The sequence below is a fragment of the Tyto alba genome, unplaced genomic scaffold (genome assembly GCF_018691265.1).
Source record: "Tyto alba isolate M040663 unplaced genomic scaffold, T.alba_DEE_v4.0 Super-Scaffold_6, whole genome shotgun sequence".
NCBI classification, from domain to species: Eukaryota; Metazoa; Chordata; class Aves; order Strigiformes; family Tytonidae; genus Tyto; species Tyto alba.
Genome location: NW_024881327.1, coordinates 27232726 through 27249021, shown reverse-complemented (window position 1 = coordinate 27249021; position 16296 = coordinate 27232726). Strand labels below are relative to the sequence as shown.

General features: G+C 37.2%; 1 protein-coding gene across 2 annotated transcripts in view; it reads right to left on the bottom strand.

Annotated features, from left to right (window-relative positions):
* The window catches only part of NFXL1 (nuclear transcription factor, X-box binding like 1), a 50744-nt gene that overhangs the window by 30598 nt on the left and 3850 nt on the right, over window positions 1-16296 (bottom strand). For both annotated transcript variants that reach the window (XM_042807886.1, XM_042807887.1), the window contains exons 4-14: window positions 15147-15280; window positions 13305-13483; window positions 12979-13140; window positions 12773-12873; window positions 11426-11540; window positions 10981-11105; window positions 9898-10020; window positions 8423-8513; window positions 5524-5644; window positions 4736-4892; window positions 3905-3996 (exon numbers count right to left, since the gene is read on the bottom strand). In XM_042807886.1, coding sequence (XP_042663820.1) covers window positions 3905-3996; window positions 4736-4892; window positions 5524-5644; window positions 8423-8513; window positions 9898-10020; window positions 10981-11105; window positions 11426-11540; window positions 12773-12873; window positions 12979-13140; window positions 13305-13483; window positions 15147-15280 — 1400 coding nt within the window. The remainder of the gene's footprint in view (window positions 1-3904; window positions 3997-4735; window positions 4893-5523; window positions 5645-8422; window positions 8514-9897; window positions 10021-10980; window positions 11106-11425; window positions 11541-12772; window positions 12874-12978; window positions 13141-13304; window positions 13484-15146; window positions 15281-16296) is intronic.

Genomic DNA, 16296 nt, shown 5'->3' with positions numbered 1-16296 from the left:
TCTGAATTGCTTCCAAATATCTTCGCCTTTGGCTCTAATATATGACTTCATATTTTTTAGTTATTTCAGAGAACTATCTAGTCTACTCTTACGTTTACAATTCTACCCCTTTTAGAATGGTCTACCATTCCTAGGAAAGGAAAATTGCACACTGATCAGAATTGTGAAGGTATTAAATGATGACTCATTCAAACACTGGTCTCCTAAAAATTAAATCAATCTTTTGCTCAATTTATTTTGAAAAGTATCTTTTTCTTTTTACCTCTGATTTCATATCTGTCATCTCCTTCCCAAGTATTATTTTGATTTCTCTACTGAAACCTTGTAAGGGAGAGTAATGAAAACATCATTAATATTCAAGCTAAAATACCTGTAAAATCAGTTCCTAAAAATTTCTAGAAGAGTGAAAAAAAAGTATCCCTGATAACTTCTCTAACACAAAACAACAACCAACAGCTATGGATGCTCTTTAGGACAGCAGGCTATTAACAAGAGCAATCAGTTTTTCACCGAGTATATTAAGAAGCAGATGTAGCACTGGAGCCTGTTATTTGTGCTACACAGCTCAGTTATCTTATAGACAATCTTCCTATAACCAGTTAATTTGGCTTCTAGGACTGCTGCGTTCCATTGTAGCATGTTTCTGTTCCACTGCAAGAGGAAACTGCGTAACCAGCCTGACTGCCTTCTGCCATGTAACTACTAAACCTGTGGATAAGAGGCTCCCCACAGCAACCTTGCATTCAAGTTGAGATGTAATGGTATCAGATGAACTGCTAGATGAATGAAAAACTGGCAGGATCACTGCGCTCAAAGGGTAGTGGTTAGTTGGTTGTATCCTACTTGGACAGCTGTTGCAGGTGGAATTCCTCAGCCTGGGACCTATCTTTTTTTTTCCCTTCAGTAACTTGGAAGAGAAAAAATGCACCACTTTTGCAGACAACGGCTAAAGGACAGTGCAGCCAACACATTCGAGGGCAAGGATACCATTCAAAAGGACTGTTGGAATAGCCTGAGAGGAAATTCAGTAAATACAGAGGCAAAGAAAGTCTTGCATTTGGGACTGACTAAATCCCAACAACACTGCTGGCTGGGGATATAATAGTAGTCTTTCAGCATTAAGAGGAAGTTACCAAGAAGATAAAGCCAGGCTCCTTACTGAGGTTCATAGCAGGAAGGCAAGAGACAACAATCATACTCTTAAACAAGGAAGGTTCTGACTGGATACACAGTGGAGGAAAAAAGTTTTTTAAAAAAAATAAAAATCACTGTAAATATAATCAAGTACTGAAAGAGCTTGTCAAGAGAGGCTGCAGGATCCATGTACATTGGAGTTTTCAAGGTCCAGCTGGACAAATTGATCTGAATTCAGTGTCAATCTGCTTTTAGCAGGAAGCTGGACTAGGTGACCCCACTCAAAGGTACCTTCCAGCCTCAATGAATCTGTGCAACTAATAGCACAAATAATTTTCCAGAAAATCCCTTTTAACTATTTATAGAAACAGATACCAAATACACTCCATCACAAATCTCTGACTGCTCATGCTCAAAGATACCAAATTATCAGAAAGAACATCAAAAAGTATTGCAAGACTTCAGTAGTGAAGGATGGAATCCCCACTGACATCTATCCATACAGAATATGATTATTTAAACTATTCTCCATTATCACACTGTTTTCACCAACAGGAGGGACTGGTGGAGAATGTGAAGCTCGAGAGCAGCCTTGGCTGCAGTGACCATGAAATGGATTCAGGCTGGGTGATGAGTGGATTGAGAGCAGTCCCGTGTTGAACTGGGGGGGTGTTGGTGGACAGAAAACTGACTATGAGCCAGCAATGTGTGCTTGCAGCCCAGAAAGCCAACCGTACCCTGGGCTGCATCAAGAAGTGTGGCCAGCAGGTCAAGGGAGGGGATTCTCCCCCTCTACTCCATTCATGAGACCCCAGCTGCAGTTCTGTGTCCAGCTCTGGGGCCCCCAACATAAGAAGGACATGGAGCTGCTCAAGCAGGTCCAGAGGAGGCCACAAAGATAATCAGAGGGCTGAGCCCTTATGAGGACAGGCTGAGAGACTTGGAGGTTTTCAGCCTGGAGAAGAGAAGGCTCTGAGGAGACCTTATACCGGCCTTGCAGTACTTAAAGGGGGCTACAGGAAAGGTGGGGAGGGACTCTTCATCAGGGAGTACAGTGACAGGATGAGGGGTAACAGTTTTAAACTGAAAGAGGGTAGATTTAGATTAGACATAAGGAAGAAATTCTTTCCTGTGAGGGTGGTGAGGCACTGGCCCAGGGTGCCCAGAGCAGCTGTGGCTGCCCCCTCCCTGGCAGGGCTCAAGGCCAGGCTGGACGGGGCTTTGAGCAACCTGGGCTGGGGGAAGGTGTCCCTGCCCATGGCAGGGGGGTTGGAACATGATGATCTTTAAGGTCCCTTCCAAGCCAAACCATTCTATGATTCTATGATATTCATTCAAATGCCACTGTTCTAGCAGTGATTTTAAATGTCCTGCTGACAATCTAACAAGGCATCAGATATTTTGCTTTGTAGCAACACATTACTTCGTATCTGTAGTTTTCTTTACTATTACTATTTTAATATGTCATTTGAAAAAAAAAAAAAGAGCATTACAGTTGGTAAGATCGATCAATAGAGTTATGGTATTCTAGAAGTAATGGGATCTAATGCTAATAGAACCCTAATTTGCCCCAGCACTATGACATGTAACGACACTTCCTCTAGTAAGAAAATTAAGTACAACTTTCACTATTGTTTCCTTCTCAATTAGCAGACTTACCTCCTCGGTAGAGGACTCTCCAGACTAAAAGAGGTGATTTTAAAGTTGGAATTCAGAGGAACTAGGAGATGTTCCTTATGTAATGCATGATGCTATGCAGTGACCTCTTCTGAATTCCTACTTTGAGACAGTTTCTACAGGCATCTAACCAAACACTGAAACCAGACTCTTCATAACTACACATTTTTTATCTTTTGGGAGTCTGACTTTGAACTTTGAGCCCATGTATCAAACGTACTGAGCAGTCACAGTTTTGAACAGAAGTACAGTCCCTGAGAAATTAAATTCTACACATATCTATGAAGGCAGTTATATGGATATTTATTTTTTATCATCTTCCTCTCTCTTATTACTTCATAAAATGAGGACATAATATTCCCTTATTAAGGAGGGATGTTTAAAAAACAAACAGGCACTAATGCCTATGAAGTATGCAGGGTTTAAAACAGTATGAGACTACAACACAAAAAGATACCAAAAACCCCAGTATTTCCTTTTTCAGATAGCATTCAGAGTTCTTATTCCACAATGTAAACAGAAAAAGAATGGTGAAAAAAAAGGCATCATCATTCTTTCCTTGTATCTTCACAGCATCATCTTGGGAGTTGACTGGGCTCTACTCAAGGAGCAAAACCTTATGAACCAGTCAAAAACAGAAAGGAAACATGCAGATGCAAAGAACAGTATCCACCTGGCACTCATTAGTGTAACTAAAGAACTGAGAAACAAAATAGCAATTCATTACACAGAAAGTTACTATATCATAAACCAAACAATACAGAAACTATATGGAAAAAGTAATGTGTTACTGAAGACTATTACATTAAAATGGCTGTCTTTCCAATTTTCATATTTTTAAGGTAGCATTGCACACAATGTATTAGAAACAATCTTTACTAACACTGTCAGTCCTTTCATACAGTGAGAACGCACTACAAAAATGTCTATTAAACAACCACAAATGCTCCCAGCTTTATGAGAGTGCTGTTCACACAGGCTCTTTGCATCTGAAAAGGAAAATACGGTTATTTTCATGTCCATCTCTAGAAAAAGAAAAAAAATCTTTCCATACTAAAACTTTTTCTTATTTGTTTGCTTTTTTAATACTTACACTGGTATAGGAACTTCACAGGGAGGGCATGGTAATGCAGTTTGAATAAAAGCTGGCTCAGATGGCTGTTCCCAAGGACCTGCAGACTGATGCTGAAAACAAAAGACAACATTAGCTCAATACAAAAAACAATTGGAACTATCTGCTTGACCATAACCAAACATATCATCTAAAGCGATCCCAATTCCAATAAATCCACTTTGTGGTAGCTAACTTTTTACTAATGCAAATTTCAACACCCCCTACACACAAAAAATGACAATTTCATCCTTAGCTTGGTTAGGGATAGGAAGATGAAGGCATGTGGCCCCTACTGCTACAACTCAAACAAAAAAAAAAAACATCAAAACTATTCTAAGCATTTAATATAGGTAAAAATATAAAAATTACTGCACAAGTGAAATGACCATCATGTAGTACATGCATTAAAGATGCCAAACAATTTCTCACTTTTAACTTGTACAGATTTTGATGGTTTAGTAAATATCAGTTACTATTTAGTACAGTTAAAATTTCTTTTTGCTCTTATGTTAAAAGTAATTATTTACATTTGAAATTAAACATTTGTAATAGAACTCTAACAACAATCTTATCTCCTGAGTAATCTTAACTGCTGAAAACTGACATTAAATTATATATATTACAAAATTAATCAGATTGCAACAAAGGAGCTAGAACCACTTAGTTTCTCAGTTAAGCAGTATGTGTACCTCTGTGTTTGATTATTTATTTACTCCGAACTCCAAAAGCCACCAACATAAGTTTAAGGTCAAACTACTGTTACTCATTCTTCAGAACACAAATAATACACCATTTTCACTATTTACTTACTGAGCCAGTTTGCTTCACAAGTGCTTCATCGTGGCAGGAAACAGGACACAAATGACCACACGTTAACTTTTTCTGGCAGGACTGACGACACGGAGGACACCGACCAAAGTGACAATAGTGTTTCTCCTGGGTAGAGTGGTGACAGGTAGGTGGTCGACTGAAGAAAAAATCCAAGACTTAAGACACCAAGAAACATGAAGTTACAGTTACTGGACAATTATGCTCAAAATACAAAGAATTGAGATGAACAAGGTTTTTTTTTTTAAATGTGTTTACTTGTCACCTGCAGCAGTGGTTAATATTACGGTAAAATTATACAGGAGTTCTAAATGAAATTAAAATCAAAGTTGAGTTTGCATATTCAAACAGTTACTTCAATCCTAATTCTACTCTGCACTAAGTAATCTTGCTACACCCCAGCAGAAAATACTCTTTTTCCTTTTTCTAGTCAAGATTTCTAGGTAAACTGCCTCATAGAGGTACTTCAAAATGTACTAGAGATGACTTTGAGAAGTGAGTGAGACTACACTAATAGAAGGGCTCAGTGGGATAGAACCGCCCCGTGACAGCAGCAAGCTGCTCATGAAACCACAGCACCTAAAAGGTGTCTGATAAGAAGGATTATTGCTAATCTCCATCTGCATAGTCAAGAATACAGAAAACTGAGAAGTAGTATTTATAATCATATTAAAGGAATAATTTTTGCCTCTTAAAGTTATATTTTGCTATTTTAAGGACACCTTAAATTCCACTGCAGAACTAGAAACACACACACAGTCTATACTGACCTGCACAGCTGTTTGCATTTGGGAGGTTTGATGGTGCGCTCTCTGCCACAGGGCACTTTAATGACAGTTTTTCCACAATTGCATTTCACATCTACAGTCTCTGGACATGGATTACAACTACCTAAAAATAAATATAGCAACAATACGATAATCTGAATAAGCTATTGATTATAAAAAAATGGTAACTAATGTAACTCTGAATATGTATGTGGTGTAGTTGTCCTATTTTGTTTGATCTAAATAATAGATGGCTGTTAATTTTTTATTTCTGCTTAGTTTAAAATCCCTCTTGGAAAAGAGAATTTCACCACTCTTAAAGAATAGTAACAGCTATCTTGGTTATTCTACAGTTGTTAACTGGTATCAAGTTAGAAACAATCCCTCTCTCACATTTTAAAAAGAAGTCAGCATTAATAAAGCCCGGTCATCTGGATCACACAACATTTAAATATTCACTATTCAGTCTTAAATACATATGAAGAGATACCATCTTCCATCTATATTCAAAAAAACTAAAGATACATTGAAAAACTGGTATAATAAATTTTTACCGATTTTGTACAATATTAAAGGAATGTTCAGCCTATGTCTAATTAATGTTTCTATGAAAAGACCCTCCACCTCTATAGAGTCACTTACGCTACTAACCTGGTATATTTTTTTAAAAAAGAGATCCATAAAATATCTGTTTTATTTTATAGCTTTCCCACACTATTTCTTCATCAAGTGCCAACTGCTAAGTTTTATTATTGAGTAATTAACAGTAAGAATATGTATCTTCTAAAACTTTATACTGCAAAGTAAATGAAATTATGTTACCAGCACACATAAACAGCTGCTTTTACAAAATACACTGAAAGTCTAAAACTATGCAGCCTAGAGTGCCTAATATGTGTACAATTTACTTAAATATTCTATTAATGAAGACAACTGCCTCCGTTCTCAAAAAGATGAAAGGGCAGAAATCACATATAAGCCTGAAGTTAAGGTGAGAGCACACTGTTCTCAAAATCAAGTGTTACAATATACTACAGTAGGAAACATTCGTATTCCCTGGCCATACATTCTAAATTTCAGCAAGCACGATTAAACACTTAAGAAAAAAAGGCATGTAAAAATCAAAGCACAAACAGAATAGATTAAGTTACCTTTTTTTAGGGACCTCTGCTAAAAGCCAAGTGCTTATTATCAGCAACCTTTAATAATTCTGAGATCAGGTAGCTTTTAAAGGACCTGATCTGGCAAGTTATTTTCTAGGAGGCATGCTACTTCCTTTAAAATCAGTGCTCACCTAGATCTGGCAGCTCACTGTAAAATCAACTTGACCTGGTATTACATACTAAAGATAAAATAATTAATCATAACTTTCAGCAGCTATTAAAATATTGGTGTATAAGGAAAAACAAATTAATATAAATATTCTGAAATAAAAATAATTGCCTTTATTAGGAATATTTTCAATCATTCTGACAAGGTACTACAAATTGTACTAGATTGTAATTTGTTAAAGTACACAAGGTAGTTTCTTTTCTAAATTTATTGTCTGGTATCACAGTTATCAGCTTCATTGGATACAATTCCTGGCAAGAGTTATCACTTAAATATTAACAATTGTACTGTTTCAATAAGTTACACTTTAAAGTGTATATATTTGATATTTATATTCTCAAAGTTCACCTTTGTTTTCTAATAGGCATTGGTTTATTATTTTTATACTGCTGTTAGTTATTAGATATCATTGTCACTTTTAGCCAGGCTGTATGATGCAAGCAGAATCAAATATAAACAGCTATTCAATGTAAAAGTTTATCCTATAATGCAGCATTAGATCCTTAGTTTTCCAACCAGAATTTTATTCTATGATTTAGTTATCAACCAAACCAATGCAGAAAAACAATATTACCAGTGTTCTTCCAACAGTACAAAAAGCCCCCCCGAAAAGTATTTTCAGGATTTTGGAGGGGTACAGGGGAAGGGGAAGAAAGGGAGGGAAAGAAGGGGCACAGTTAACAGAGAAAAACAAACGACTCATTTGTGGTGACAGATTTAACAGCAGTTTAACTGGGACAACTACCACATTTACCTGTCCTGTCCTCTTAAGAATCACTGCCTCATAAGCAAGACTGGCTGAACAAGTTGAGAATTATTTCCTGAGTTGTTGCAATTTATAGTCCAGAATACTAAGAGAAATTACACAGGCTACTCAGCTGCTGCTTCAGCAGGGCAGCAGCTTCTGTAGGGAAAATTGCTGAGAGTGCAGACGCTTTTTCAGTCATTCCAATTTAATTCCCTACCAAGCTAATGTCAAAACAATTGGTCGGGATAAAAGCTGCCAGGTAATTTTGGCCATTTTCAACATCTTTCTAACCAAGGTCACTGAATGCAGAAGTAAGCTTTTCTGTTATTCTTCATAGTCAGTAACAAGTTCTTATTTTCTCTTACCAGTAAGATATGAATATGCATGCAAATTCCAACAACTTTTTTTTTTAAGCCCACTTGTATCATACACTGTATTCTAGGATTTTTAAAAACCATCCAGACTCAACCAGCACAGCCATTTCTATATGTAGTTTGACTTTTTCGTAGTTACATTCAGTGAACAGAATTATTTGGGAAAAAAAAGTCAAGCTACAGATTTTTAATTAATCAGTTGGAAAGTGGACAGAGCATTTTCAGAGGAACAATGCTAAGCAAAATTAGCAAGTAAAAAACTCAGGTTGTCATTATGTAAGTCCTTGAGCTCTAACCAGCACTAAAAACCTTTCAGACACACTGCCCCCACAAAAAGCCCACATGCAACAAGGGCATTCATTAAGCACCACACAGAGTCATGCAAGCACAAAGTTTAGCAAAGATAAACAATATTCCATCACTACGGGGATCCTTCACCTGTTCTTACCTCTGTGGCAGCCTGAAGGGCATTTGTGATTTCTGCAGCCTAGAGTCCGCCCACAGACTTGATCACAAGGTGGACAGTTTCCAGAACAGCACTATTAAAAAAATCCATACTCTATATAACTGAAAATGTAGACATTTCTGGTATAAATTTGCCCTCCTCTACTTTCTCATTTTTTCAATACTTCTTAAAAATATTTTCATGCAATTTAGTCAAATTTCCTCAAATTCATGCCAAGTATAGAAAGGAGACCATCTGTAAAACTGTTTTTAAAAAATTCAAATTGTAAAATAACAAGAAAACACACATTTGAAAGAATCATTTCAACACACTAAAAAAGCAGAGGGCTTCCAAAAAGCACAAAAACATTTTAAAATATAAAAATATGAACTTTTAATCTGAAATAATTTCAAAAGATTACATGTAGGATATCCAACAGTTTGCCCCATTACCCTGCAATTTCTTCCACTTTTATACTATATTGTCCCGGGCACAAAAATGTTGCTAACCACTTTTTTTTTTTTTAATACCTTTTAACTTTGTCGTATAGGTCAGATAAATAATCCTAGTTATCTACTTTCTGTTCTTATATAAAGCAGTAATGTGGAAGAATCAGAACACATCACACCACCACCACACGGGTGGATGTCAGGTCAGGAGAAAACCCCATCTTTTCTATTGACTTGAAAGGTACCTTCCTTCAAACTGTATAAGGAAGGATAGCAATTAGGAATCCTGGATTTTTTAGCATAAAGATGTCAAGATTGCATTTACTTGTTTTGCCATCTTTTCACACAAAGTAAATTCACAGTTGCAATAATAATACTCAAAAAAAATACCTAAGAATGAAACTATACTTTTCATGCCTCTGTGGTAAGAAGTCAAAATTTCATTATGTCTTAATTCACACATCACAGGCAACTTTTAGGCCTTCTTGAATCAACAAACTGAAAAAGATAGGTCTGAGCTAACAATCATTCCTCTGACTTCAAATGAGAAGGGAGACAAAACTCAAATTCCTAATTGCTAAACCACTGTTCTTTGCAGTGATGCTTATTAGAAGGTGGAGTAAAATGCAATGTGTTGTCAAAAATAAGTGTATGTCCCTTACAAAGTTATGAGGGGTTTCCAGGTCTTCCTACAAAGTAAGGAAATAAATGGATTTAACTACTCCAGAAAGCATAAAGCATCAGTAACTGCCCGAGTACCTGAAAGCAAAACTGCCTTCCAGAAGTGGAAACCTGTCAAAACCCCCTCACAGTTTAAGGCTACTGAGTTTTTCTTGGTGAAACGCCATTCAGAGAACTATGGTACACTGCAAACTAGTTTGAATGACACTGAAGAAAACTCCTCTTTCTATACAATAACAAAGTGGAACAACAGATTGATGTGATTTATATCTAATATAAAATATTATACCCAATTTTAAAAAAGAGTTATCTAAACAATACATTTGAGAAATATCTCTGGACACTTACTTTTCTCTTACATTGGTGCTTTTGGCAATCACGAATTTTAGTACACTTCGTTTCACACAGATATGGCTTATGACATGGCATGCGTTTAGTGTGCTTTCCACAGCGACACTGTTTTTCAACTTCCTGGGCAGCAAGATAGGAAGAAGAGTAGGGTATTTTTAATACCCCAAAAAATCAAAACAGTGGAAAATAAAATGTTCTACTACTAGCTATAACAAAAAGTTCACGGGAGAGTAACATTACAGTGCTCTATCACAACATGAAGCATATCACATGCTCTGAGCAGATTACCTATCTGTGCAATAATTGCTTGGGGACCTTGTGTCGGTATTGCACACACTGTGCTCCAGATGGCACCTCACTGTAGCCTTGGTCTCACTGAGAGCAAAGCCACTTCAAAGGAGCCGCTCAAGCATGTAGTGCAAGACATCAAGCGTAAACGCAAAACAAATTCATACAGAAAAGCAGCTCCCCTGCATAGTAAGCTCGGTTCATTCATGGTGGATACAGATGATCTGAGAAGTAGGCAAGCAGGTTTACATGGCCTTCATCCCAGCTATCATGTGGTAACTACTTTCAGCACAGACTTTGTAGCCAAAGCTGGTTCAGGAGGAGACTACCCAGAGCAGGCAGAGCAACAGCTTTATAGGTCAGAGCACAGAAGCTCCACAGATAATTTAGAGCAGAGCAAAATACTATTTTCTTACTAACAATGAAATAATGTTACGTTACAGCATCTTCCGTTTCACTAATAAAGAAGTAATGTAGTAAGAAAAAGCAGCAAGAAAGCTAGAAGAGCTGGGGGAAAATTAAGTGTCTTTTAGGGCATACTTAATTAAAAAACCAAGCCAAAACAATAAAGCCCTCATCCATGCCTCAATTCAGATACACAGTGCTCAAATATTAGTTCAGAATTGTGTTGGGGCAGGAAGGGAATAGGGAGAAAATGCATTGGTTTTAACGAGCAGGAAGTCACAGATTTTGTGATAGATATAACTTCATTTTCCTTAGGAGACTTCCACTGTTCCAGGCATATAGTGTTTAAAAACTCTTAAAATGTGAACCTGCTACAGTAAGACTAACCTGTCTGCATATTTCACAGGGACCTCGATGACAGCGCTGTGAACATTTATGGATGCCACATTCCAGAACTTTGTCACAACTATCACCACAGGTGGGCACATCTTCTGTACATGGCAATGTAAACTCTAGATGAAAAGAGAAAAATACAAGCAAACACTTAGGAAAAAAAATGCAATGTGTAATATGAGTTCAAATGTCAATTCTCTCTCATTTTTTTAAAAGCTTCTCTAGAATTATTAATTATTCACATCAACAATTAAGTCCCTGATACTAAGTAAAGGTTTGAAAGAATTAAGCAAAAAAGTTAATATAAACTGTCACAGTTCACTGTAAGAACTTTTTACGGACCTTGCCCTGCAGAATTAACTTAAAGTACTGACTGTCAAAGTCTAGATGACTTTTAAGTTTATATTATTAAAAAAAAAAAAAAAAAAAAAAGGCTTACTTGATTTTTCACACGGACAAGACCTTTTCCCAGAACGAGGACAGTCTCCACAGGGACCAGCATGACAAACTCGTTCACATGTGTGATTACCACAAGACAAATGTTTCCCACACACCTGGAAAACTCAGAGAAACGAAGTGAATGTGATGTAACAGAACTACATACCAAGACGAAGCAACCCAAGGGGAAAAATGAGAGGTCAGAGACATCTGGATTTAACTTTTTCTGAATTTTGTTAACATATCTTTTATTTGCTGAGTTCACCACATAAAACTGATCACCCCTGCAGTGATTCTGACAGAAAGACCGGTGTATACTGAGGAGTTAGTGGTTCACATAACAGTGACCCTGAGCAGTCCCTGGGCTGTGCTGCACATACAGCTTGACCCTCAGCCCTGTCTTGTGCTGCACATATCCCTTGGCCACAGGATAAACATGTTGTAACAGAGGAGATCAGAGGCAGCTCCCACTTGGTACCAGTGACTATGCCACCTGCATGTCCTTGCCTTTATCTAGAAGTGCAGCAAGAAGTTCTCATCTGAACACCCTTTCTGTTCAACAGTAGAAACGGTACACAGGGTTGCTTTCTTGTAACAAAATCCTACAACAGCTTCCATGACCAAAATGGGGTAACCCTTCCTACAGATGGGGTCTGCACTGCATGCTGCACGTGGATCAGAGGCCCATTCAATGCTGCACAGCTTGGGTTTCCCAGCTTCTGCAGGGCCATGCTATTATTTATACTATCCTCCCTTTCTCTATAGTGTTAGCTGAAATAAATTGCATTTTAATTGATACTTCACAGAGGCTGAGAACATTTCTTACTGGGATCACAATGACCAAGTATCTCCTGGTGCAACCTCCCGCCTACTACTTAGTTTTAAAAATTATTCTTATTTTTTACAGTCTGTCAATCCATATCTTGGTCCTAAGAATAAGCTGCAAATATACTTCAAAGAATGAATCACAAAGCTTTCATTCTGTTACAGACACTACAAGTAAATATGCATGAAACTCATATATTAAGCTGTGGTTTCATGATTATTTTTGAAGACAGCAGTTGAAATTTCAACCTCAAGTACAAGAAAACAGAATATACAAAAGTCAAATTCACTGCTAGCTTAACCCGAGCACAATTCCAGAACGGTGACACTTTAACTACTGTCAGAAATTAACTGGGCCGCCAAGTAGATCCAATCTCAAACATTGCTGTTTATATTTTTGACTGCACTTTCAAAACTAAAAAATAAAATTATTTTCTTACTGATTTTTTCCAATCCTTAATACACTGAGTAATCAAATTTTATAAAGATGAGAAATAACCTAAAAAGGACAGTTTCAACATACCTGATCACACTGCCACTGAGGACTTGCACAAAGTCTTTCTGCCATCTGTCTTCCACAGATGCACCGCTGTTTACTGACTCGTGGACAAGGCTGACAATCTCCTGTATGCAATTGCAAAGTGACATTGAGAGTAGGAATTGCAAAAGAATGATGTATCTTAACAATTAAAACAACTACTCCTCTGAAGTTTAAGAAGGCAAGTCTACCTGCATGACAGGAATTCTCACAAGTGTGCTGTCCACACAGCAGCATTCGTCCACACGGCAGGCGACATGACCACTCCTTGGCACTGCACCTTCGGGGCACTGGTTTAGCTTTCTTACAGTGACAGGTTGTTGTGACCATCTTTGGGCATGGGGGGCATGGTCCTAAATACAGGAAAAAGAATACCTCGCTAATGGCCATGCAGCAAATGCAGCCCTGACTACATCCTTTTTACTCTGAAAATTTTAAATACAGTTACCAGATTTTAAGTAAAATGTAACAGCTACATAAATACAGGTCATACAACCAGGAGACACAATGGATTTACCTGGATGACAAAGCAGCAAACATTTATGACCACAGGAAGGTTTGAATTCCCTCTCACATATCTGACCACAGGAGTGAGGTACCAGCCACGGGTCCAGTGTTGGATTCTCCACTTTTCCACAGTAACAGTAATACCTACTGGGAGTTTCAGACCGTTTGTATTCAAACCTACATTTTGGACTACAACAAGGGAAAAGGTGAGTGAAAAAAAAATGCACATTTTTTAGGATTTTTTTGAAAAGAAAAGCAGTTTTTATCATTTCAGTTTCCCAAGACTGTTACCAGGCTACCAATTAACATTTTTACAACTACTGTAACCAGTCACAACATAATTAAATTTGTAATATACAATAAAGGTCTTGCTGTATGTTAGATTTTCACAATACATTAATTAGAATGTCTACAGAATTGTCCTATCATGCAATCTTTTTCTGTAAGAATAGATACAAAAAAAAAAAATCAGCATAGCAAGCATACAGACCAATTTTTATGTCAAGTAATACCAAAGGAATGTTTGCAACAAAGAGTTAACCTATTTAAATAGAACCAATCAAAAAAATAGATTAAAACCCAGGGGTTTACCAGTAGCAATTTATAAATTATGTAAAACAAGATTCAGCAATGCTATTAAAACTATACATACTTAAAATTCCATAGGAAAGATTTTAGATTATATCAGTTCAGCATCTTAGATATTATAAGATGCACATCTTTCTTTGCTATTCTTCATAGTGTCAGATATTAAAAAATACATTATTCCTGAAGGTAGATAGGCACCAAAGGTCTGGAACTTGTTGGTGCCACAGGCCCTAAAGGCTTTCAGGTGCAAGCCATGGATGAGAGAGGCGACACAAGAAAGTAGAAACAAAGCAGCTCTCATTTCTGGCTACACTGGGAAAAGAAAGATAGATAAGGAGCTCCTCCTCAGAGAAGAACAGAGGCTTTGAAACACCTGTTCACTCATTGTTATGAAATAAAATGCCAATTTGCACCTATATAATACATTGCAGGACATAATCCATTTATCCATAGTGACTGCACAGTCTTATCATCTGTTTAAATGCTAAAATACCATTCACCTTGAAATTTTTACATTATAAACATTACACCTAAACACAAAACTGGGGTTTGTAGTAGAATGGGCATTATCAACTTGAGACACTGCCATCCAAAAATTTTATACCTTATTTCCTAAGCTAACCTGCTCTCCGAGATGCCACATTAATAGAGCTTTTGAATCTACCAGGCACTTTCAAACAAATTTGACAGAGGACTGTGTCTCAAAGATATTAGGTACAAGTTTACACATGAAAGCAGGTGGGCAAATAAAGCACTGAACATGCACAGAGAAACCTTGACTGAACTTTCAGACATAAACCTCCTAAAAAAGCAAGCTTTATTATTCCTGCAGCCACAATATTACCACTTTCTTTAAACAATCTCACGTAAAACTGCAAGACTGGCTTTAAGGCTTGAGTTATACAGAGACTAAAAAAAAAATTTAAAAAAATTCCCTAAATCTTGCTATTTTAGAGCTGTTTGTTTTAATTTCTTTACTTCACGGTGCCAATTTTAAGTGACAAATATGTAAAGCCATTCAGAAATAACTACTAGAAGCTGCAACACATGACAGATAAACCTTCTGAGAAGTTAAAATAAGTTTTATGCAGCAGCTTAATATCACTGTGGAATATTCCTGAATTATGTCAATGAAAACTTAAAAATAATTCAAAAAAAAAGCATGTGCATGTCATTTACAAGTACCATTTCTTTCTAAGCTAACTCCAGTTCATATATGTTTCACAATAAAAGTATCTTTGTAAATGTACCATGAAGAGCTCACCATGGCCAGGGATAATCTTTCTTCCCAAAATCATCATCCGTCAAAGGAGAAGACACAAGGAAAAGGCTGTCCTTGGCCCACTTTTGGATGCACACCAGGTGGAATATACAAAAGCATCCACAACAGCTCCACACCTAAAGAGCAGATATAAGTGCCAATTTCTTTATATTAGGTTTCTTTCTCTTTCCATTGATGAACATCCACAATAGGTAAAAAAAATACAAGCTTGCTATTTTTCCATTTAAAAAATGGGTTTCCAAAGATAGATTATACCTATTGTTAGATCAATACAGGCAGTTTTGCAGATTCATACTTATAATCTTTTTTCCTGCTTATGTGGGAAGTTTTTGCCAAGGCTTATGAAGCCCAAAATACTCCTATAATCATAGATATATTGATTTAAACACACTGTTGGAGGTCATGTAGCACAACCTTATGCCCAAAGTAGGACTATTGCCAATTTAGCTCAGTTTGGTGACAGCTCTGCCTGACAAAGCTGGAAAATCCTGAAGGGATGAGGACTTCACACCCATCCTGGGCAACCTACTCCAAGAGTCATACTACCTTCCTAGTACCCAATCTGCATTCCCAAGCAAGCCCCAGTTGGTGCCATTGCCCCTTATTACACCACCTGTCACCACAAAAATGACTTGGGCTTTAGCCACCTCCACAACTTCAAGCAGACAGAGGCTGCAATCTTATCATCCCTCTGCCTCCTCTCTGCCAGATTAAAAAAGCCCAGCTCTCCCCATCCCATACTCTAGGTATCTAGTATTAAAAAGACTTTTTCCCCCTTCCAAACTTTAGGATTTACATATAATTCCAGTAAGAAAAAGATTTGATTAGAAGTGTGGCTTTCAACTACATGCCTTTTGTTCAAAGAGCAAGAGAGGTATAAGGCAGGACAGAATTAAAAGGACGTGTGCTTAAGAGAGAGTTGATTTTGCCAGTATCCTGTCTCCATCCCTAAACCTTTATGTTCTTGTTCCCAGTGCACTTCTCTATCAGTTCTGGGGTGAAATCACAATCCTTCGCTTAGAATATCAGCCTGCTGCCGAAAAGCAATTTGAGTAACAGAAATGCAGTTTTACGACTTTGGTACTTTCCACAAACTCATGTCTTAAACTGTCAGCTTAGAATGACTATGACA